We start from the raw sequence: 25,217 nt of genomic DNA, 5'->3' as shown, positions 1-25,217 counted from the left end.
TACTACCTGTAGTTTTTGCTCTAAAATCCTGATTGCATATTGCATCTTCAGGGAAGCTTCCCCAAAAACCATGATAATTTTTACGGAAAAGTTGTTGCTTAATCCCTGAGACTGCAGCTCCCCAAAGAGTCTAGTTCTAAGAATCAGCAGTAAGACATAGGACTGACTGTTACTCTTATCACCTTTGGCAGAATCTTTTATGTAACTTAATTCTATTTAATTTATATACTTCTTTCTATATAACATTATTTTCATGCACACAGAGTCTTAACTCTCCTGTAACAGACTGCAGTCCTCTGTCTATACTCCTCAACCATCCATATAACAAGTCTACTGTTTTTTATGCCAGTCTTTACATGATAGCATATCATTTTCAGAAGATTTCACACTTCTGAAAGTCCATATGGTTGTCAAATTCTTTTCTGATGCCACTTGTTTATGGCTTCAAAACAATCAACATGGATTCACACATCCTTTTTTTTTTTTTTTTTTTTTTCTCCCCCTTTTATTCCCCCCAGTCTGTTTTGTACACAGCTCCAATAAGATTATTTTACTTCTCCAAATTATGCTGCCAAACTTAACACATCAGCAGAGAAGGCCTGGGGCAAAAATCTGTTTCCTCTTGCTGTGCTCTTCATTTGTGTCCGGCTGCAAGATAGCTGTCACTCCAGAGAGCAGCCAGGTTTTCTTAGGACCATCTACCAAAAATCATAGCATTGTAAAAGATTCTGTTGACCTGGTATGCCCAAAAGACAATGAGTTTCCATGTGCAGGGAAGAGCAAGGCACACCTGCAGCTGCATCCTTGTGGTGTCGTTGAACTATTCCTAGTGATGCTGAAAGTAGAGTTTTGTAGCCTGTAGTGGGCTAGAGATAAGGTAAGTACCAACTCCTATTGACTTAGTAAGAAGATGGTAAGGAGAAGAAAGGACAGGACAAAAGGAGCCCAGGTGCTGTCCTGCTTCCTCCTGGACACAGAGGTGCACTTGCAGCCTAAGACTTGAGTCCTGTCTAAAGAAATGAGACTGGGGTATGTTGGGGAGCTGGAGGGTGGGCAGATCAGGAGCACCTCCAGGATCATGCTGTCCAAGAAGAGGTTAGTGTTGTCTTGAGTGTGATTTCAATGGGCCTGAGGTTGTGTGAAGGAAAGGGCTGACCTGATGGGAAGAGGAAGAAAAGGGAATATTAAGGGAAGGAAAGGAAGGACTGGGAAGAGGAGTGTCTGCAGGGACAGGCAGCAGGAATCCAAGGGAAGTCATTTGCAAAGGAAGTGGTTCAAACAGCAAACCAGTCCATCAGCTCAGAGAAAAGGTTGTCCTGGAAAACACTCTGTGCACTCAGGCCCTGTTGACAACCTGACAGTTCCAGCATCCTTAGAGTCTGGGGCTGACAGCTTCCCTCCACCATTGCCATATCTCACTCCAATGCCTTAAGAGCAGGTTCTTGCATGGCCATGCATGCCTGGAGTGGGTGCACTGTCTGAGGCTAGAAAAAGGGAGGAAGGTCACAGCTGGATCCTATTTTCTGCTCCTCTCCCACCCTTTGGCTTGTCCCCACACTCCCCTGACCTCATTGCCAGCTCTCACCTGCCCATCTCCTACTCAGGTGGGCAGCAGCAGCAGTTCCAGCACTATTGTTCCTAATGCTGTCATAGGCAGTCCCCAAACTCTTTTCTTCAAGATCTCTGTAGTCTTTACACACTTGGCAGGGCGGGAACAACATCCTCAATCCTCCTGTGGGAGAACCACAGAGCAATCAGCTCTTGAAAGAAAGCGAAGCAGCAAAGTGCTGGGGAGAGGAGCTTGAGGGCAAAGGCTGCATTTCTGTGGCTTTAGTGACACAACAAGGGAACGCTGGCAACTAGTCAAAATCAATGAGCAGGGCCACAGAGTAACAAATTAAAGCTTTGATTTCTTGTGACTGAAATAAAACAGAGTAGGGAAAAGTGGGACTCAGCTATTTAGTGGCAAGCCATGTGAAAAAAACCATGCACTCCTAATTACACTCCAGTTAAAAAAATAAGTAACTCTGTCCATGCAATAGCACATGTGAACTGCAAAAAGAAGGCTGTTAATTCACTGAAGTAGAAGGAATTATAAACTTGGTCTTACGTGTTGCATTCTTAAACTGCATGTGTTCCGGGAGGCCCTGTCACCGAGTTCATGGCACCTCAGGAGCAGGAGCACCCTGGAGGCACTGTTAACCTCACAAGAAGCATTGTCTTGGCAGGAGTTGGGTCATACTTAGCAGATTATCTCCGTACCAGGAGGGCTAAAATTTTCATCAAAGTAAATAGTGGGATTTGTGACAGCCAGCCAGCTTACGGCGTCCTGCTCCAGGGCTTGCTCACAGCAGATGCTCAGCTCCATCCCCAGGACAGCTCTGAGTGGTTGCCCTGTGAGCTGTGGCCGCTTCCTCCCCTGGCTCTGGTGCAGGAAAGTGATGTGGATGGCAGAGCTGTGTGGGTCATCACGTCTTTGGGTTATTCTGCTCCCCAGCTTTGTGATGGGAGAGAGGGAAATAAAGCCCGAGGGTGGGGTGGAAGCCCAGAGCAGGCACCGACAGCAGCTGATCCTGAAGTGCAGGACACAGAGGCTGCCAGGGCAGGAGGGTCTAGAGATGGCTGGAGCAAGGCTTGCTTTCCAACATGCTGCCAATGCCATGGCACTCACCACATGACCTTCGGGGACATTTGCCGTGAAGCCCCTGGGGACAGGGCACGTCCAGGCTGTGCCAGGGGTGGAGGTCACCGTGCCAGGGCCTGCAGGGGCCCCCACTGGTGTCACCCCCTGGGCTGGCAGCTCCTCTTCCTGACGCTCCTGTGCACGAACACCACGAGATGGCACTAGCAACTTTTGCAGGCTGGTGGCTTCCCAGTGAGGGACACGCACACACCAATAAACAGCGTCCCGCGTTCTGTGGCCCTGTCACAACATACAGGTACTCTGCCATCACGGAGAGGTGAGCAGGGTCTTTATCTTCCTGACTGGTCAGCTTGGGATAAATCCATTCCCATTGCTGTTTCTTTACCTCCTAATGGTCAGCAGTTTTTATTTATGATGGGCAGATTGGATTAATGGCCTCCACCTACCAAGCTATTCTCTATTTTATGCCTCATCTATTCAGGAGAGAAGTGATTAAAAAGGACAACTGATTCTAGGGAGAAAGGACAACTGATTCTAAGGTGAACGATGCTTAATGCAAAGGGCTGAGTCCAAGCAGGGACAGGGTGCCCTTGCTCAGTTGTGAAGCTAGGGATCCAGATGCACTTTCTGCTTCCAAACTGAAGCAACTCTCTCTCTCTCTCTCTGTAAATGGCTAAATAAAAGAGAGCTGAATACTGATCTCCAGCTCCAAGGCCAGCCCAGCACTGTTTGACTTGTGTCCACACCTTTCAGAGCTGTCCTGTTGGTGGGAGCTCTGGGGGAGGTCACACTTGAGAGCAGCCCTGTGGAAAAGGACCTGGGGGTACTAGTGGATCAAGAGCTGGACATGAGCCACCAATGTGCAGTTGCAGCTCAGAAGGCCAACTCTGTCCTGGGCTGTATCAGAAGAAGTGTGGTCAGAAGGGCTAGGGAGGTGATTCTGCCCCTTTACTCTGCCTTGGTGAGACCTCACCTAGAATATTGCATCCAGCTCTGGTGCCCCCAGCACAAGAAAGATATGGACCTGTTGGAACGTGTCCAGAGAAGGGCCACGAAACTGATCTGAGGGTTGGAGACCTCTCTTATGAGGACAGGCTGAGGGAGTTGGGGTTGTTCAGCCTGAAATAGAGAAGGCTTCAGGGGGACCTCATAGTGGCCTTCCAGTACCTGAAGGGGGCCTACAGGAAAGCTGAGGAGGGACTTTTTACAGGGACTTGAAGTGAGAGGATGAGGGGTAATGGTTTTAAGCTGAAAGAAGAGAGATTTAGAGATCAGGCGTAAATTCTTCAGTGTAAGTGTGATGAAACACTGGAACACTGGAGTTGGAAGGGACCTTAGAGATCATTTAGTTCCAACTCACCTGCATGGGCAGGGACCCTTCCCACTAGACCAGGTTGCTCAGAGCCCCATTCAACCTGGCCTTGAACACTTCCAGGGATAGGGCTTCCACAACTTCCCTGGGCAACCTGTGCCAGTGTCCCACCAGCCTCATACTAAAGAATTTTCTCCTAATGTCTTATGTAAATCTCCCCTCTTCCTGTTTTGATCCATTACCTCTTGTCCTCTCACTACAAACGCCTCCCCAACTTTCCTCTTCCCCCTTATGCACATGTGCAGGATGATTCCTCCCAGTTATCTCACAACTTATTCATTCCTGGACTCAGGGTGACAAGATCCTCCCCAGGTACTGAAGTAACATTGTCCAGAGCTCTGTACTGACTTCTGGAACAGGGAGCACTCAGTGACATTATCTGAATAAAACAACTATATTCACATGTAGGGCATGAATTTAGTGCCATTTGTTGTCAGGAACTACTGTGGAAACCCAAGGAATGACAAGAGTTTCAACAGGAAACCTGCCAAATTGAGGGAGGATAAATCCGTCGGTAGCACAGTGTAGCAGTTGGTCACACAGTGATCTGAAGAGAGTTTTGGCTCAGGAAGTCTGGGCTTGTGTAAATTTAGCAATTTACACTACACTGAGTCTTGGAAGCTGGGAAAGGATGCCACAGGGAGGATTGCTCTGTACTCAAATGACAGGCTCAGATGAGACAGAACTCATTATCTGAACAGGAATTATTTTTAATCTGGGGAAGAGTCAACATGGTTTTATAAAGGGAAATCACACCTCATAAACCCATTAGAGGCTTCAGAAGGCATCACCAACTAGATGTACAGCTAAGAACAGTTTTCCAAAGTCCTTCCTCAAAACCACTTAAAGTAACCATGCTGTGATGGTTTAAGAGGTAAAGGTTGAATGTGAATAAAGGTCTGATTAAAAGGCAAGAAACAGAAGGTAGAAATAAATAGCCAGTCCTGACAGTGGAAATAGGCTTGCAGTGGAGTCATGCAGGGATTTGCAGTCAAGCTTAGATTGTCCAGCATGACTTAAACCTGGAAAAAGGGGGGTTTTGTGAGATGGGAATTTGTTGGTATTATTAAGCGTCTGAGATAATAAAGATGATGGACAACTGTGGATGTTGCAGAATAGTCTCAGAATACACAGCAACTGGGCAATAAAAAGGCAGATGAAATTCAATGCAGATAATTATAAAATTAATTGCATGAAAAAAATATCTAATTTTACATACATGATAGTAGGCTCTGAATTGACTTTTACAGCTTGGAAATTGGACCTTGGGGCTATATAAAGATCTCTGAAAAAGGGTAGCTCAGTACTCAGCCACAGCCAAAGCAGCAAGTCACATAACTAGGAAAGGAACAGAGAATAAAATGGAAAGCACCTGCAAGCCATTCTGTAAATCCACAGTGCATCTACAGCTCCAAATCTACACGTGGTAATGGACCCCCTAGCTCAAAAAAGAACGTAGCAGAATAGAAAAAAATACAGAAGGGTAACAAGGATGAATAAAAGCATGGGATGGATTTCCTATGAAAAATAACTGACTAGATTTGCACTTGTCAGCTTGAAGGAAGAAAACAGAACAGAGGAAAGTTTTATAGAAATCTAGAAAACCATGACTGGTCTGAAAATGTTAAACAAAAAATGGTTATTGAATGTCTCTGCCTAGAGCAAAACCAGGGGGTATCGAATGGCGTCAGCAGGGGATGGGTTTGAGAGACAACCCTGCCTGTGCAATATGTAGAAGTTCCACCTGTAGCAGTGGAACTCCCTGCCTCAGATGCTACAGATGATAAATGGGCTCAGAAAGCAACTGGACAAATTCAAGAGAGAAAAATAATTTGCAAAAGTGCCAACTGTGCATCTCAGGCCTTCCTGAGTGACATAATCTTTGTATAGACTTTTTATGTTTTTATGAAGACAGCTCAGGTGTCCAAGCAAGGCTACTGCAGTGCTTGCTACCTAGGCATGAAACTGCATGCCTCAAAAAGCTTCTGTATAGAATCACAAGGGCTCCTCTCCTTGCTGATAGCAGCCACTGAAAACACCAATGTGTTCCAATATTCTGGTTTCTTCAATAGTTAAGGCATCCATGGTTTAACACTGCTTTCAAAACCTTTTGTGAGATGAGACTATCTTTCCAAGACCAGGGTAGTTCCATTCTGCTGCTCAGGCTGATGAACCTGAAAATCACTCCTGAAAGACCTCAGTACACTCAAGATGCAAACCCAGATGATTAGAGATGTGATGGAACAGTTGCCTGACTAGAGCTGCCATAGCTAGATACATGCTCTTTAGGAAAGGATGGCAGATGGTGTTGGGGTTTGTGTTGTGGGCAACTGAGCAGCATGAAAGCAGAGCCAGAGTTTCTCAGAGGTACACAGCAAAACAAGAAGGTAAGATCACAAGTTCAAACATGGGAAATGATGACTGCAGCTTAGGAATTAATTCTTTACCATGACAGTGGTTAAGCACTGGCACAGGCTGCCCAGAGACACTGTGACATTGCCCACCTTTAGTTGTTCTCAAACCTGAGTGGATAAGGTCCTGAACAACCTTATTTAACTTCAAAGCTTTGAGATTCGAGCAGCTTTGTGCCTGCTTTCAGCAGACACTTTGGACTAGACAACCTCCAGAGGCCTTTTACAACTCCTGATCTTTCTACGATCCTGTAACTGTCATATAAATATATATATAAACCCCACTTTGTTAAACCATAAAACCATAAAAACTAAGCGAAGCCAAACCTACATAGCTTTCCATATGCAATGTGGTGTTGACATACAGACACATCCCATGAGTGGAATAAAAAAAAGTGTATTAGATAATACCATACACTGATGGAAGGACTATTATGAAGACCCAACGTACATGAAACAAACCAAGATGGGATTTAAACACGTAGAATTACCAACATGTGCCACAGCTCCTATTTTATCATTCAGCTTTACTGCAGCAAATGATTTACAACTGCACAGTGAGAATCAAAAGGCCCAGTCTGCAGAGGCAAAGCTGAGTCCAACATAAAAATATTCTTCCTATGTTTGTTTTGTAATTATCCCACTGACACACACTGCCAAGAGCTGAAGAGCTTGTGTCACAGCATTCATTTTGAAGCCTAGTTGGAACAGTGAGTCTGCAATGCTTCATAAACGAACACGCAGAAGGTGAAGCACAACTGACTTTTCATCTCTATTTTATTTCATAGAAGAAATGCATTTTTGGGGGTTCAGAAGGAGAGAATGTTCAGGGAAAACCTGCAGTTCACAAACGACACTTCATCATTTAACCAAAACAAGATGAAATACAAGTAAATGCCAAGAAACTTGTGCATATTCAACTCTCCAAAGAGATCAGTCCCTTCTTAAATAGTGGGAAGAGAATTAAGGAAACCTACCCTCAGTGAAGCACTCTTAAAAATCTGGCCTGCTTTATTATAGACAAAAAGTTTTCTGCATGTTATCATCTCTCTTTTTCCTGACAGTAGGACACTCAGTTATTCCAAAATTTGGTTACATGCACCAGTAATGTAAACAATTAAAACTTCCATTTCTAGTTAAGTGTCAGCAAACAAAACAGAAATATTTGGAGACAGAACCAGTAGAGACAGTATAAATTCAGAGTCCCTGGAAGCTCATTTGGCTTTCTTCCCATTAGGATTAACATAGTAAAATCTGGAGCTGAAATATTTGTGGAGCTGCTGATTAATGCCACACATGAACCTCATGATCAACCCTTGAGTCATCCTGTGCTTCTTCATAGACCTTCAGTACCTGTGGCTACTGCCACCGCAGGAGACAACCCCCAGATGTGCTGAACTCCTTCCAGCAGAGGCACAGCCTTGGTGGAAAGATGTTTCAAAACCTCTACTTTGTTAAAAGCCCCATTCAGCTTTTGTCAGGAGTCCCAGTGTTGGCATGATTCCAGAATCAGACACATCAGCTCAAATCAGTTTTTGATTTCATGTTCAGATCAAATGTTATCTATGTTATTAAAATATTGTGACCATTTTTTTTCTTTTTTTTTCCCCACCTGTTCCAAATAAGGAATACTAAAATTGTCAAGAGATTTGAACGAAATTTATCCTGCTAGTTGCCATATCTGGAAGTGTCTAATGTTAATAAAATGGCTGTTCCATAAATATACGATGCTATTTCATAATTTATTTTTGCACAACCATGAATATGACAGAAAATAATGAATCATCCATTTAAACCTGTGCAGCCTGACTGTCCTAGGCATTGCTGCTCATATGGTGAATTGCAAGCTGTTGGAAAAAATTACTGGTCTCACAGTGTTTTACACGTGTTCCAACAGGGTACAAACAATCACATGGAGCACAACTTTGGATAAGCCAGGTCTGCTGTGTTCAGAGGGGGTTTGATCTAAAGGCCACTAAAGGCTGATGAAAGACTGCATGAACTTTGAAGGAGCATAAAGCAGATAAACACATACACACCACAACAAATCCTTCATTGGTATTCATTTCTGGTCCCAGACAATTTTTAAGAGAACAGTTTACCCCAAACTGCAGAAAGCCTAAACAGTTTGGAGGGCAGGAGGAGGCTGATAATCTCCTGTGGAGCTTGAATAGTTTTTCCTATGTATACATTGTGTTTAGCACAAAAGACAAGGTCTATCTCTGGTACAGGCTATGATAGCATCTCACAGGGACAAGACTTGGACTTCAACTTGAGAAGTTGAAAAAGCCTTGAGAAGTAGCATCCAGACTCAACTATCCCTCTGGCATCTTCTGGATTGGGGGTGCAAGTTTATTGCAATCCCCCTCCTCCTCTATAGACCTCTACTCAGTTTCCCCCAGACTTTCTTCCAGAATTGTTTGTACAAAAATGCATTTATTTAAATGGTCCAGAGGAACAGTTACACTTTTTGTAAGTATTATTTAGAATATGTGTGTGCTTTTTGGTTTGTTTGGTTGTTTGTTTGTTGTTTGATTGGGGTTTTTTTTTTGTTTGTTTGTTTTTGTTTTCAAAGTAGCAATTCTTCCAAGTTAAACTACCTGTTAATATAGCAAACATTTTTCTTCACAACTGTGATTTTATTCCATCCATCACCATGAAATCCTGGTAGGTCTTCAGCATCTGTACCTGTGCAAAGGTTACACACAGCATTATACAAACACCTTTTAACACTGGCTAGACAAGAGCTGCAATCAGTGCCACTTGTCTGCCAAAATAGTTAATTTTCAGAACATGCATGATACAACCTGTATTTATTACTTAATTCCTGGTGAAGGTACTTAGCTGTTCTATTAGCAGCTTTTTACTTACTTTTTTAAGAAAAAGAAACCCAAATGAATTGGAGCAAAACAGGTCATCAAGACTGCGTATTTCAAACACATCACTTGAAAAGCCAGTAAAAATTGACTTGTTCTCCCTTCGAAAAGAGGTATTTGAGAAGAAATGTGTTTTACTCAGAAAGAAGCACTGGAAATGCAAAGAATAAGTTTCTGTGTTAATTAGTTTTGACAGAAAAATGACAACTCCTTAAAAAATAGGGAGCTGCCATACATCTGGGACTAGTGGTGTAGTGAGATATTAAAATGTTGGGTTATCTTCTTTGTTTTGTATTCCAAAAAGTGCCTGAGTTAGTAGTAGCAAATGTGGTTTACTTGAGTTAACACTGTCTAGACAAGTGGTTCAGACAACAGCCTGAATGGCTCCCTTACAACTGGGAAGGATGGGCTTTTTGAGGGAATGGGTTGAAAACGTTCTGTAAGCTTTTCCCTTTTGGCACTCTCCACATCCTAGACTGTCAAAGTAACAACACAGTGGAACTTCCTCTTCTCTGGGGAAGGAGTGAAGCTTCTCCCCAACTCAGCACTGCCAGTTCTCAGAAGTCAGAAGGAACTCTGTATCCTCACAGGGAATGTCTTCCCTGACTCTGCTGGAGATACATTACTGGGAGCTGCTGTGCTTAGAGCTGACTTTGGAACTTATGAAAGGGAAAGAAGACCCCTTTTGCCCTCCAACTTTCCTGACTTAAGGAAATTTCTCAGAAAAGTTAAAGCAATTGGGTGTCAAAAATTGCTCTTCAGTTTCTGTCAAAGAAAACGGGGTTATTATGTGCCTCTTCTGGCATTTCCTTCACCACCAGTCCAAGGGTCAGTCATAGAAACCATCCACCCTGCACTGCTGTGGACAAACCTCTGATCGTGCTCTCCAGCACAAAGGGACAGGGTGAAAGCTCAGACTCTTACTGTTTGGGAACACCCATCTCTGAGGGATTCAAAAGCTTTCTTCAAATATTTAGCATGCTCTGCTACATCTCCTTTTTCTCAGTGAGGAACCTTCTGCAAGCTCAAGGTGGGCCCACTGCTGTCATTCACAAGTAGAACATGTTTGCCCTGGGAAGTGTAAGATAGAGTGTAAAATTCTTCTTCATTAGCTGGTGAAGCTGGGCAAACATTACCATGATCATTTAGACAAGGAGTGGCGCTGGATGACTGGTAGGGCTGTTTGGAGAGAGATGCTGATGTGGATGTGCTGGAAGACCATTCAGAGAGAGAAGGCAGTGAACTGTCAAGTGACTCAAAGGTATTGCACATGGATGATACAGGCCTTGCACTGCTGGCCACCTGTTTAGTCTTACCAACAGTTTGCTTCTGTGGGGGAAGAGAGGCTTCCAAGTCATTGCAAAATTCATTAAGAGCAGAATATGCAGAAACCACAGACAAGTCTGAGAAGGACAATTTCATCCCTGTGTCTACATCAGTCTCCTGTGCACCCTCCAAGTCATCAACATTAAGCCTGGGGCTGCATCTCCATGTTTTTAACCTGGTTTCAGTATTTAGAAACTGAAATGGTTCACAGAAAAGAAAAGTCTCTGAGTCTGTGGAGGAGTTAACTGTGGGCAAGCAGAACAGAGACTTGCTTCGTTGAAATGACCATGAAATGTTGGAGGCATCGCTGGATCTGCGTGTGAAGTCTCCTTGATCACTGCGTCTCAGGTCCTGCTGAGAGAAACCAAGATGATGACCAAGGCCATTAGAGTGATGCACCTTGTTTTGACCCATTTCTTTTGGTTGTTCAGGGACAGATTGCTGGATCTGAGGAAGAGAGGCTGGCAGAGTGGTGTTGCGAGAATCTGTTGACACAGACGGATATGGTTGCTTGCTCTGCTTTGCAGACTTCCTACACCAACTGTGTGCTTGCTGCAGCCAGGAGAGGGAGAAAAGATCACATTAATACAGAATTGACAGTCTTACAACCGTAAGTCTCCGTTGCTGAGTTGTTCCTGCAAATAATTATGAAGCAGACTTCATTCAGCATGCTTACTGCAAATGTTTCACTTCAATAACAAAGAAAAACACCCTGCCAAAATCCCAAATGTTTCCATAAAGAGCCTTGAAGACAACAATAATAAGTGGTAGAGGAATGTTGTCTTGCAGGGTGAATCACACTAGCTCCAAATTCTCACTTCCTATTGACTTGTTCAGAGTCATTCATATTCTGTCTTCCAACATTACTGCCTTAGTGGACAGCAGAACAAAAAATGAAGAAATAGAAGATATATGTTACCATCATTACCGTTTCTCATTTCTTCCCTACTGTGGTGCAAATGTTTTTATTTTCTTCCTCTGAAACACAGAATCACTGAGGTTGGAAAAGACCTTCAAGATCACGAAGTCCAGCCATCTGCCCTACAACCCCCAACCACTAAACCATCTCCTGAAACACCACGTCTACATGTTTTTTGAACGCCTACAGGGATGGTGCCTCCACCACCTCCCTGGGCAGCTTGTTCCAATGCCTCACCACTCTTTCTCTGAAGAAATTTTACCTAATACCCAATGTGAAACTTCCCTGGCTTAACTTGACCCCTATTTTGTCTTGTCCTATTGTTATGTGTAAAGTTTGTTCACCTAGCCGTTGTATTGTGTACTGTGTATCTAGCTAGACATGAGCCTTTGTGCTGGGCAACTAGAACAATACGTGTTAAGTTGCTAACACCTTCCAGGAGACCGAAGTTGTTTATTCAACTGGATGTGCTAACGAACTTTTGTTTCAGGAACAGGCCTAAGAACTGCATGCTTCTGAACTTTGATACTTGTTCAGAGTCATTCATATTCTGTCTTCCAACATTACTGCCTTAGTGGACAGCAGAACAAAAAATGAAGAAATAGAAGATATATGTTACCATCATTACCGTTTCTCATTTCTTCCCTACTGTGGTGCAAATGTTTTTATTTTCTTCCTCTGAAACACAGAATCACTGAGGTTGGAAAAGACCTTCAAGATCACGAAGTCCAGCCATCTGCCCTACAACCCCCAACCACTAACCCATCTCCTGAAACACCACGTCTACATGTTTTTTGAACGCCTACAGGGATGGTGCCTCCACCACCTCCCTGGGCAGCTTGTTCCAATGCCTCACCACTCTTTCTCTGAAGAAATTTTACCTAATACCCAATGTGAAACTTCCCTGGCTTAACTTGACCCCTATTTTGTCTTGTCCTATTGCTAGTCACTAGGGAGGAGAGGCAAACACCCACCTCATTACAGCCTCCTCTCAGGTAGTTGTAGAGGGTGATGAGGTCTCCCCTCAGCCTCCCCTTCTCCAGGCTGAACAGCCTCAGCTCCCTCAGCCTCTCCTCATAAAATGTGTTCTCCAGATCCCTAATCAGCTTAGCTTCCCTTCTCTGCACCCTCTCCAGCACCTCCATGTCCTTCCTGTACTGCAGTGCCCACAGCTGCACACAGTGCTTGAGGTGCAGCCTCACCAAGGCCAAGCAGAGGGGCAGGATCACCTCCCTGGTCCTGCTGGTCACACTATTCCTGATGCAGGCCAGGATAGTGTTGGCCTTCTTGGCCACCTGGGCACACTGGCCACCTTGGCCACTATAAGGGTGGTGAGGAACTGGAATGGGTTGCCCAGGGAAGTTGTTGATGCCGCATCCCTGGAGGTTTTTAAGGCCAGGTTGGAAGAGGTTTTGTGCGACCTTGGTGATATTTAAGGTCCCTTCCAACCTTAATTATTCTATGATTCTATGATTCTATATGACATGACAGAAAGGCATGAGACCCGGCAACCAAGGAGGTCCTTTGTATACCCTGGCTCTAAAAAAACTCTATACATTGCTGCTTCTAACATCTTACTAGTGCACATCACATTGTCTTTGTGACCTAGATCTGTCATAACCATCTTCTGGATTTTATTGCAGCGATTTTATAGGCAAAAAAAGATTTTCACATCCGCAAGAAACGTTTTGCTCATTGTGATCACTTTGCTAGAGGTGGTTTATAGGTCAAGCAAACTATAGGAGCTCACTTAGGCATTGTATATTAACATATATACCATTGTATCTGTAATTAGGTATGTTAATTCATAAACTATTTCTGAGTAATATAATAAGCTGTTTTGTTTAATGCTACAAAGAATTAAATGAATTAATGTGGACATTAACTACAGTAGTGGAGCAGTTTCATTAACTGATAAGAAACCAAGTACAAGAGAGTCAAATAAAACGAGTCAAATTGTCAACAAAACATTAACCAGAAATCCTTTCAGAACTCTCCACATGACAGTATTTAATTTATGTAATATATGAGTTAAATTGTTTTAAAAATTGCTCAGCAAGATGAATAGCTTGTGTCCATGAAGGCAATATCAGCTGCTTCTTAACTGGAGACATTTTTGATAATCCAGCAATAACACTAAAACATCCTCAAAATACACAACCAAATCACTGCACTCTTTTGATGGGTTTGCCAAGAAAACACTCCTCATTATATTTTGTTTGCATTAACCAAAGGTACTGCTTTTTTCTCTGCAGTAGCCTGACATCAGATACAGTAGCACATGGACTCAGCTACCATGCTTGGTGAATCAACACAAGCACCTCCAGAATGACTTCTCCTACCTCGCAGAGAGAAAGGAATGAATTGCCTGACCATGGCTTGTTTTTATGCTATATTCCTGTAGTTTTGTAGACTTAGTTGATAATTTGGCAGACCAAGCATCCAAAGAAACAAAGGATCCAAGCAACTGCACTTTTCTTGTTTGTGAAATGTAAGAAGGCCTTTGGGACCACAAACACTGGTAACAACTCAGACAAAACTGCACTGAAAACACAAGGCTTTTGGGAACAGATCTGACGCTTGCACTGGAAAGAGTTCTGTGGGCAGCACGAGAGCCCTGCCTTCACCTTGCACAGACCTCACCATCTGTCTACATGTATACAAGACAGAGCCTAGAGATATCACGTGTAGGATTTAGATGCCTAGTTAATGCAATCAATGGAGTCTGGAGAGCAATTTAGTTTCCCCTAAAGAAAAATTCTTGTGTCTGGTTAGCTGAATTGCTGTCTTGGTCCTTGGGCTGCCTTGAATGCACACTCGTTGACTACAGTAAATACATAGACTGTAGTTTACACAAAAATACCTGCACTTAAGACGCCAGTTTTAGGTTGCTACAATCTGGAGCCAAACCAAATCCTGCAGAGAGAACTTCTGTGTGGTTTTTTTTGCTTCGGTGTATAGAGGAGATATTCTGCACACTAGTGAAAGTCTCCTCCATTTAAATGATGGCAGTAATTTGTTATTCTCATTTATCGACATAACTTCTAAAACCCATTCTAAAGAAAGAGCAATTTAGTTTGGTCTCTAAGATGAGAGATACTAGACCTGATTCAGTTGTCTAATTGTAGGTACCTGCTGTATCCTGCCAGACCTGCAAGCACACACCTGGGACATTCCATATCAGGGAATTCAGTGCCTGAGAATGTTCCTGGGCATGTTTAATCTATTAATCTATTAATACAGGTCAAGTCTTAAGCATTGTGGGAATAAAGCACAGACACGGGAATAGCTGTTTTGAGCTTTAACATTTACAAACCCTCCAGTTTTAATTAGTTTTGCCACTGTAGCTATGCAACTTAATGACTTACAGGAATTCCCAGTACTCAAACCGATGCTCACCAGAGGCATTGCCTATGGGGGTGTGAAGTGGAGGGCAATGCCGGGATAAATGGGCGAGGTGAGATGAAACACCCCTGATAGAAACCCCAGGGGCTCTCATGTAGGAACTTCCTAACCAAAATGCAGATAAAAAGGAGAGACTCAAAGGAAACAGGAAATGCACTTTTAAGGGGGAGCACCTGGAAAGGGCAATGTACCCCATGCAGCTGAACCACTGCAGGTACCTGGCCTGGTTGGAAAATATTTACACTAACAAGAAAAATCTGCTTTGGGTAAGATAATAGCTTAAAGGTTTTGTTATTTTTAATTTATTTATTTTTTTCCTAGCTCTTTTAGCTTTCCCATGGGCAGATAAAAGCGTTCCATTTTATACAAAGTATTTGCTGCTCTTGCTACTGGGTCACAGCTCCTGGTCAGGATCTTTTGGCCTGGCAGGAGGTAACAGTGGATGAGAGAGGAGAAGGGGTTGAGTACAGCCTGCAGGGCAGACCAAGAGACACACTAACACAGCTGTTTATAGGAAGAATTGCTTACTTTGATCCTTTTTTGTTCAGATGTGTTGCAATTTAGAAGATCTATTTTCTGTTGCTGCTCTTCATGATACGGGCAGACAGGGAGATAATGAGATATTTTTAATACTTTCATCTGAAAGCAACAAAAGTGAAACCTTTCCTGACTGTGAGAATACCAGACTGCACAACTGTACAACAGGTAGAGAGTGTCAGAAGCTCCGTTTTATGAAACACTAGAGAATAAAGATTACAGGCTAATCCTATATTGTAGCGAACTGGATTATGTGGACTAATAAGACTTTTCTATATCTACATTCTGTAGCTTGTCAGAGATCACAGAGAGGATCCGATGATTTAGCCAGGATTAAAACAGGCAAAACTAGCTCCTAGTCCTGTGCCAAGGCTGCTGACTATGCTCCCTTGTACCATCCTGGCACAGCATGCCTGCAGCCTGTGCCTTCATGTGACCGCTCCTCTTCATCTTAGCCTCACAGTGCCTGACAGTCCCACACAATTTAATCTGGATTTTCATGTGTGACGCTCTCGGGAGAAACCACAACAAGCAAGCAGGAGACACTGATCTTCCTCTGCCCTTTGGGCCATGGGACACTGAAAACAGCAAGGCCTATTTTTGTACCTTGATGACAGCGTGATGCACATACAGCGACTCTTTGCAGCAGAACAGGCTTCTTCCTTCTCCTCAGTTCTTCCCTTGTCTTTGGAAGCTTTGGCATCTGCTTTAATTTTTCTGAATTCTTTTTTAAGACCTTATCTTCAGCCTTCTTACAGCTTGCTTTCTGTGTTGCCTGTTACTCGGCTGCAGCCTGACAGAGCCCTGTCTGGTACAGCCTTTGCTGCCTGTGTCAGGCACACGTGCGGCAGAGAGTTGGAAAGGGGGTCAACAATCTGAGAAGACAAAGGCTCAATACATATGGACACGTTGATTTTGATGGAAATTCCAAATACAGGGAGAGAGCTCTGTCAGACCTTGCCATGAAGATGCACAACAAGCGCGGCCATTGACTGAACAGATTAGTTCTCTAGCAGAACAGGTTTTTTCATCTGGTGCTAATCTGCTGCTCTTTTATAATCTCTACACAAATCTTTGTGCAGGCCTGGAGGGATTTAGAGTCTTTGTGCATTACAATGGGCTGCAGAAGAATTTAATGATGAATATTGGGGAATACCATTAACTATTTGAAGTGAACCTCACAGAAATGCATTTTCGACTTGGACACAAAAAATCCATGAGGGCTCCTGCAGTCTATTTTAAGTTATCTGCTTTTTAAGAAAGCAGATAGTGATCTCATTAAGCATCATCTGTATTAAGCACAGCCAGCAGGGCTCTGCTGAGGTCAGAACCCGGCCAAACAGCCAGCACAGCACGGACATCATGAGTCCAGATTTTGCCTGCCTTGCTCAACAGGAGTGCAATAGTGTTTGTTTAATTGCATTAAAACCAGTGGGATTGATACAGAAATAATAATAAAACAGAAACAACTTGAGAAAAAGTGGCGGAAATTAGCCCTTGGTATCCCTGTATTACTTGAAAGGCAAAGTGTATTTAAAGGGCACAATATTAAAAAGTAAAAAACAAATTAAATTTAAAATTGAGTGGAATAGATTTGAAAAGGGGCATGTACTGTGTTTGTAAAACTAAAGCAGGTAGGTGTCTTGTAATCCTAAATATATTCTCTCTCAAGAGTTTTTGCTGGGTGTACAGAGTCATCAGAGATCTTACTATACCACGAAAGATTACAGACAAGATAAAATACTTTGGAAAGAAGAAAAAAACAACCGAAAAATCACTTCCTATTTCAGTTAGTGACTGATTCAGCTGTGCCCCCCCACCAAATCCAATCATTAGCACTAAGAAGAATTAAATACCTTAGGCACCAAAAGGGAAGGAGAAACAGAGCGGCGGACTTTTAAAACCAGGCATCTAGTATTAGACTTGCAGATTAATTGAATCAGCTTAAGGCACATCTCTTGACTGAGTCAATTTTTACTCCAAAATGTTTTCCTTTTCATCAGTTTCAAGAGATACAAAAACTATTTTTTTGTAAAGATGTCCTTTATACATCCTTGCTTGTCCTTGATGCTTTTCTGGCCTTTCTTCTTCTTAGTGTTCAGATGTGCACTGTCTGCACTATTAATTCAAGCAGGCTTAAAGCTCTTTTCTCACCTCAATTTTCCTTCTTGCAGACCAAACTGTTCTCTGCAAAAGTGCTCCCTCTTTGCCTGTTTTCTGCTCTCCTTTCTCCCTTCTACACTTCTGGTTGATGTGCTTATTTTTCTGTCTTATACTTAAATGCAGTGACTCAAGACTGCAGTAGTGGGACTGCACTTCATTTCCTTTATTTCCCAGAATTCATAGTTGGTAATGCTTTGAGTAACATGGACCAGATTATTTAACTGCATTTAAGACTACAGGGGTACATAATACCATGAAGACTGTCCTTGCCCTCATCATTTTACAAATCATTAAGACACTTCTTTACTGAGCCTGCTGACACTTTAGGCAGACTAAAACATTTCAGTTTCAGAAGACTAAATTGCTGTGTGTTCAGGCAGGGGTTTAAAACAGAGATGCCATAAAGCCCAAGGGCCCTGGAATGTTAGCAGGTTGACTAATGCTCCTAGGCTATTTACATCTTTTATCAAGATCATATTAATTTTGGATAATCATCAAGGCACCCAAACTGGAAACTAAGAGAGGAAGAAGGAACGCTGCTGTGTGTTGGAGTGAGGAAATGCAGAACCAGATGAGGTCTTGTAGGATTTGGTGGGTCAGCTGAAGCAAATGCAACTGTGACCACACTGATCTGTGTCCTGAACCTCTCAACAGAATCAGAAGTCCACCCCGAGCCTCCAAGATTTGCCTCTCCTTGGCCAAGATAAGCTTGAGAGGCAAACCATTTCTCATGCTGCAGAGTGGAGTAAAATGTTTCCCTTAGTCTCAGCTGGGGCTGGAAAAGGAAAAGGTAAAGTGTTACTGTAACCTTGGATCTTGTAACTATTTTGACCTCAGCAGCTCAGTAACACCCATCCCTGCTGCCCATTTATCTAGGACAGGGTATTTTCTGCATTTCATGAGTCCTCTTGTCTCAGCTCTTCATTTGAGCTACAGCCAGTCTCCAGCATTCTCGCAGAAAGAATCGTCTCTGCTCCCTCCTCTCAGCTCAAAACATATTGGGTCAGTTGTGCTTAATGGAGAACTCCCTCTGATTTCTACATTGAGTAACCCTGAGTGTGAGCTTTGACTACAACCATACTTTACATGCAGATAGGTACATGTTTCAAATAAACTGAGGGAAATAAAGGTACTTCTGTTCTTATGGCCCCAAATAAAAGGGGATGAAGAGATGAGTTAATGAGCCTCGAAGACACCTGTATATACTACACTGAATTAAAAAAAGATGTTTAAAGCTATAAGGTTTCAATCCTTTTCCTCTGTATAACATATTTGCTGACGTCTGTGTAAGCATGTAACCTCCATGCTGCTTCCCATCTTCAGGCATTTTGCACTGCAAATGCCCCACACAGAATGCCTTTATACATGCAGCTGGCAGATATCTGCAACTCAAGATTGACTCCTGGCAACTTCAAGGACATATTCAACAGTAACATACTGATCTTGTACATAATTGACTGCAGCTGAACTCATGAAACCATGAGGTGATGAGTAATGCTTGGCCATAGATTCAGAGCACTCATTTTGTACACCAAGTGATGGAGGAGGTAGCAGAGCCTTAGCCTGTAGGTAGCACAGCAGCAGGTTAATAAAACTTAATGGTTGGGTCCACAGGCAATCTTTACTCAGAACTGAAACTTCAGGCAATAAATTATGTTTCCCAAAAAAGATTACTCCACTTCCAAACTCAAGATTACAGTATCCCACTATAGGTAAGAAGAACATTGGCCAATTACCTCAGCAAATAGTCTAAAAAATCCCTCTAACTAAAAGCTGTGATCTGATAACATTTGCACTATTATTTCAAAGATGTTCTAGAGATGAGGCTGAAAATAGCCACCCCATAAACAGTACAGGGTTATTAGCACAATAATTGTCATAAGAATCTTACAATGCCAGATCTCACTACCATGTTGCACTGCCAGCCCTACAAGTTCATTAGCACTTCAGCTGTCTGCAGGGATTGTGCCCAGAGGCAAACAGGCATTTAGCAAGACCTATAAAACTGGCAGTATATTCAGTATACCAGTATATGGTATATTCTTAGCTACTTAATTTACATATTCTTCCCACTGCTCTGACAAATGTTATCCAGAGTTCCTCCTTCTGGACTTAGTGTTGGTAAAGAAGCATGGGTCTCTTCCCATAGGAGGTAAACATGCTCTTAAGCATGCTCTTCTGTTAAAGCCAACTGAAGCTTACACTTTGCTTCGCTTGATATATAGAATCATAGAACTATTCAGGTTGGAAAAGACCCTTGGGGTCACTGAGTCCAACCATCATCCCTACTCTACAAAGTTCTCCCCTAAACCATGTCCACCAACACCACATCCAAATGACCCTTAAACGCATCCAGGGATGGTGACTCAACCACCTCCCTGGGCAGCCTATTCCAGGGTCTGCGAATAAATTTTTCCTAATGTCCAGTCTAAACCTGCCCTGTTGCAGCTTGAAGCCATTCCCTCTTGTTCTGTCGCTAATTACCTGTGAAAAGAGACCAGCACCAACCTCTCTACAATGACCTTCCAGGTAGTTGTAGAGACTGATGAGGAAATAGCCTGAAGTTGTGCCAGGGGAGTTTTAGATTAGATATTAGGAAGAATTTCTACACTGAAAGAGTGGTCAGGCACTGGAACAGCCTGTCCAGGGAGGTGATTGAGTCACCATCCCTGGAGGTATTCAAGAAATGTGTAGTTGTGGAACTTCAGAGCATGCTCTAGTGGCTGAGATTGTAAGGGTTTTTTTTGTGGGTGTTTTTTGGTGGAATGTGTGTGGTTATTTGTCTTTATTTGGTTTTGTTTGTTTGTTAGTTTTTTAGGGGTGTTTTTTTTGTGCTGATGGTTGGACTCGGTGATTTCAGAGGTCCTTTCTAACCATGAAAATTCTGTTATACTGTGATTGATAATATTGTTAATAGCAGCACTCAATGAGAAGTCAAAAGGTAGCCCTGTTACTTTAAAAGGCAGATACTGTAATTTGCTTCAAACCCAGAATGAGTTAAAAGAACATAAGGAACCCATGGATCACCAAATCCAGTGTTTCCCATAACCCATGCTCCATCATACAATCTACCCTGACCAGCTTGTCTTCAATTAGGATATTAACCTGTTTGCACCTGCTGGGTGGCTGTTACGTACTTGGCCATCAATATGGACAACTGCCAACTTAAGTCTATTTATCGACAGTTTTCTGTTCCTGTGCCAGAAGAGTAATTTAGTGAAACAGACTTTTCCCATTCCCGCCATTCACCTTCTGGGATATTTTCCAAGCAGACTCAGAGCTCTCTTCAGACTTATTCTGGCCACGCTCAGGTGAACCTACTTTTCCAGTTTCCATTTGTCAGACAGCCTCTCCATTCCTCTTCCTGGGGTGGGAGAGTTTCCATCTAGCTGCTCCTCCCTAGAGTCACCTTTCCGGAGGCCAGGGCTGAACACAGGTGAGGACCATGGGACCTTGCTCAATGGCACAAGCACTTCCCATGCCCCTCAGGGGATACTAACTCCAGTACACACTGAAAACTGTACTTGTATCCTCATGGCCATGTTGAACTGGTGGCTTATAGTCTTCAGAGTACAAACAGGACATTTTCCCTCTGGTTTAGTTACAGAGCTCCACTTCTGATTGTACTGACTTGTTTAAACCTGTACACCTGCACTTCTGTCTTCATGACTTTACAATCACGTAACATAGATCCCAAGTCTCTGTTTTCCTCCCTATTTTGCATATATTAAACTTCTTTTGCTTTACCACATTTCCTATGTGATAATTTCAATTTCTGTAACTTCATTCCCATTTACCATTTTGTCCTTCTGCTCAGCATCATCATCCTCACTAAAAACAGATATGAATGGTCCTTGGAAGCCACACTTAGCAGGTTTTCACTCTTCTCTTTTGGTGCATATGGCTAAAATCTTGTCTTGATTTTCCTTGCAGGGTTTACCTCAGCCTGCTCTTTGGAAAGTCTCACTTTACCTGTTTACTGCCTGCCACCTGTTATTTCTGAAAAATGTCTGAAACCAGTGCAAGAACCCATAAACCAAAATTATATCACATAGGAGAAACCTCCTGTAAAAGAAGAAGGAAAAGAGGATGTGAGTGAGTGTGGTTGCTGTGTAAAAGTTACAATGATGGCTCTCGTAAGCTTAAGTTTGTAAGTTAACTCAGGCTAACACAGACGTGCCCACTGCGCAAGCAGCAACCGTGATCAATTTGCGACTGCCTTGGCAGACAGCCAGGGAAGTTGAATTGCCTCCTGAGCCCTTCATGTGTGCTGTGACATGGGGTATCTCCATGGGCGGCATCTGCCAGCAGGCATCAAACGGTTTCACCACCACCTGGACGTGACCCACCAGAGCACAGATGCTCCATATACCTGGATTTTCTCTCCCAGGAGCTGCAAACCCAGAGGCGCTGTGCTGCAGGGTGTGCAGCTCACGCTGAACACTGAGAGGCCCGTGCAGTGGAAGGATGGCACCCACATTGCCTCTTCCACAGAAACAAGTCCAGACGTTTCAACAAGTTTCATGAATGCAATTAACTCTGAAAAAAATAGCCTAATTCAAACCTGGAACAACAGATTTCCAAAGGTGAGGGTCAGTGCTCCTCGATCCAAAGGCTAAGCAGCAATAAAGACCTCTACCAGCAGCATGCAACTACACCTCTTCTCTCAGATACCCCCTCTGCAGGACAGGGAGCTATTTAAAGCTTGATGCATCTTATCCCCTTAATCTCCCTTGGATGTGGTGTAGTGAAGGAGAGCATGCTGATGCTTTGCCCAGGTATGTTGCCTGCAGATGTCCTAACAAATAAATTCTCTTTCAAGACTTGGTTACAAGCACAGGAGATTAGTTCAAAACGAGTCTCTGGGTATGAATCTCTTTGGTTGCTCTTCAGTGTGCATTTCTTTCCCTTTGCCACCTCTATCATGCTGATAATCACTGTGCAAAAGAGAGATGCAGTTTGTCACCCTGTGATGCTAGGAAATAATGAGTACCATCAGGAAGTCTGCTTGCCTTCCATAAAAATATCATACCTGAGAGCTATTTTATAAACCCGTGTCAGTTCTGTGCTTGTATTTCTTATAAAACTACAGCCATCTGCCATAATTTATTCACTTGAGCTCATAATTCTTTCTCTCCTCATTCTTTCAAACAGCTACCTCATCTCACATCACTCTTTGCATAAACTGAAGTTGACTGATATCCGGATAGTATCATCCACTGCCTTCCTGATTGGTTACACACACAGCAAGAGGTTTCAAGTTCTTTCTTCAGCAGTGCTGTCCTGGCTCTTTCATCAAGGACAGAGCAAAAAAGAACTTCATTTTCTGGCTGCCACGGCAGCTTAAGCTTTCCTGGACAAAACCAATAAATATCCTTCTGTTTTCCTGTGTACAGAATTTACCTGCAAAAGGATCCTATTACCATCGTGGTCTTCAGTCTGCCACCTGCCTTCACTGATGGGGCTGCAAGGGTTGGGCAAGAGAGGCACGAGCTGCCCTACATCTTTTACTCTGAACTCCAGCACCGCTGACTCGGTCGGTATTGGCACCTGGCCCTTGGGAAGTTTTTTTAAGGAGAACTGAATGTCTATTTCCATGTTAGAATAGATAGGAAAAACACAGAAGTCCACTTTTTTCTGACACACAGGTCTTTTCAGAATTAACTCATACAACTTCAAAATGTCTACAAAGTTTTCGCTCCTGCAGTATATAGTGAAGCGGATGATTTCTCTCCCGTAGTGCACTGGGCGAATGGCCCACAGAGGAGTCCCTGGAGCCAAAGTGTAAAAGTCCTGGCTGCATGGCATGTAAGGGAGGAACTTCCCATGCACTCTCTCTGTGTGGTGGTAACGCCAAGGAGGCCGCTGAAAGGTTTCGTGGAGCTGCAAGATGGGTTCTTCTCCGTATTCCTCCTGCAGGAACAGAACGATGGCGAGGGCTGGCTGAGAGACGCCAGCCTTCCCCGGCTTCCTGCACTTCCTGGGCACTCGTCTTTCTGAGACTCGAAACAGCTGGAGGTCTGGGTGGATCCAGGCTAGAAGCTTATCAATGGCTTGCTGAAGAGTCTTGGATTCACCTGGGTCTGTGATAATATGTACACTAACAAGGAACGGGTCTTGTACGTCCTCCACAGAAAGTTCACCTGAGAGTAGAAGAAGAAAAATATCCTTTAAGACTTGTAACCCAATTTATTTGACTTTTGTCAACATTCACGTGATCCTTACAGGGGAAACAGCCTACTCATTCACACTGGGTTTTCTTTTAATCTCTCTCAAGATCACCTGGAGTAAATAATGTAGAGAAATACAGCAACCAAGAAAATAATGAGAAGACAAAGAAGTTCCATTGAGCGTTCCACATTGAGCTGCTGTTTCTACTGAGGTAGCATCCGAAATATGTTACCCGATGTGCATTTCTGTGTTAGAAAAGATACAGCCCCATATAGCTGAGAGGTAGGAAAGACAAAAAAAACTAATGTAGAGGCGGGGTGAAAGGGACACTAATGATGTGCAGGATGATCACAGTGGACAGCGTTCATCACGCCTTGTTTTAATTTGTGCCAGTTGGCTCAGGGCATGGAAATCACACCACTGAACTCCACTCTATCACCTTGATGTTAAGAGTTTTCCACTCAGTTAAGAGTGTTCTGTGTTCTGGAGGCAACTGTTTTAATAAGTAAGGCAAAGTTTGTAAAGAGAGGTAATATATTTTATTAGACCAACTGATACAGTTGGGAAAAAAACAGACAAGCCTTCAGGAAAAGTTATTACTTGTCCCTACAAACCCTACACTGTTTATATCTTCAGACCATCAAGACTATAATACTACTGCTTCAAAGGTTTTATAAGATCAGGGAATACTGGTAAAAGGAGAAAGCACAAAAAAATTATACTTTCTCAAGGAAAAACAGAAATCTTTAGTTAGCCTTGGAATGTTCATGGGGGCTCTATCTGTCATTGTCCACCAAACTCTTTGATAGGTCTGAAAAAGAGCAATGGCTGGTTGGAGGGCAGGGGAGAAATTGCTACTTTTGTTTTGCTGATGTTGCAAGTCAAGAAAGGCACATGTGAACAGAGATCCAAGACAGTTTAATAAATCATCCAGGTAATCTGTTTATCTTTGCTGAAATGGTTCCCCCTTTGTGGTGTTCTGAAACTACTACGTCTGAGACTCTGGGCATGGACACTAAGCCTAAATGTGTGAAGCCTTAGAAAGGCTTCCCAAGCTTTTCATTGTGCAGACCACATTAAATAGGGGGATTGAAACAGAGGGCTGCTTCCCCTCCTATTGGCAATCAGTACAAACCCCTCCCTCCTGGCATCAGAATATCATTCCTGTGACACGTCAGCAATTGCTTTAATGGAAAAGCAGTGTTATACAACTAGTGTAAAGATGCAACTGCATAGCTCACCAGAGACAACTGGTAAACATACCATCAGCCTCAGCTGGCAAGCTGCAGAAAGAAATGATATGCAGAACAAGTAGCAAGCATGTATTTTGCCTAGGGGAAATCTAGAAAAAATAAGCAAATAGTCAAAAATACAATTACAGCACAGTTCTCAT

General features: G+C 43.1%; 1 protein-coding gene across 1 annotated transcript in view; it reads right to left on the bottom strand.

Moving 5' to 3' along the window:
* Window positions 1–10,305: 10,305 nt before the first annotated feature.
* The window catches only part of FAM124A (family with sequence similarity 124A), a 17,606-nt gene continuing 2,694 nt past the window's right edge, over window positions 10,306–25,217 (bottom strand). Inside the window, exons 2-3 of the mRNA XM_009993747.1 lie at window positions 23,057–23,796; window positions 10,306–11,181 (exon numbers count right to left, since the gene is read on the bottom strand). Of these exons, the coding sequence (XP_009992049.1) occupies window positions 10,306–11,181; window positions 23,057–23,796 (1,616 nt within the window). The remainder of the gene's footprint in view (window positions 11,182–23,056; window positions 23,797–25,217) is intronic.

This window comes from Chaetura pelagica, unplaced genomic scaffold, assembly GCF_000747805.2.
Source record: "Chaetura pelagica isolate M959 unplaced genomic scaffold, ChaPel_1.0 scaffold323, whole genome shotgun sequence".
Taxonomy (NCBI): domain Eukaryota; kingdom Metazoa; phylum Chordata; class Aves; order Apodiformes; family Apodidae; genus Chaetura; species Chaetura pelagica.
Note: the sequence above shows the minus strand (reverse complement) of the source record. Positions and strands in the feature narration are given on the sequence as shown.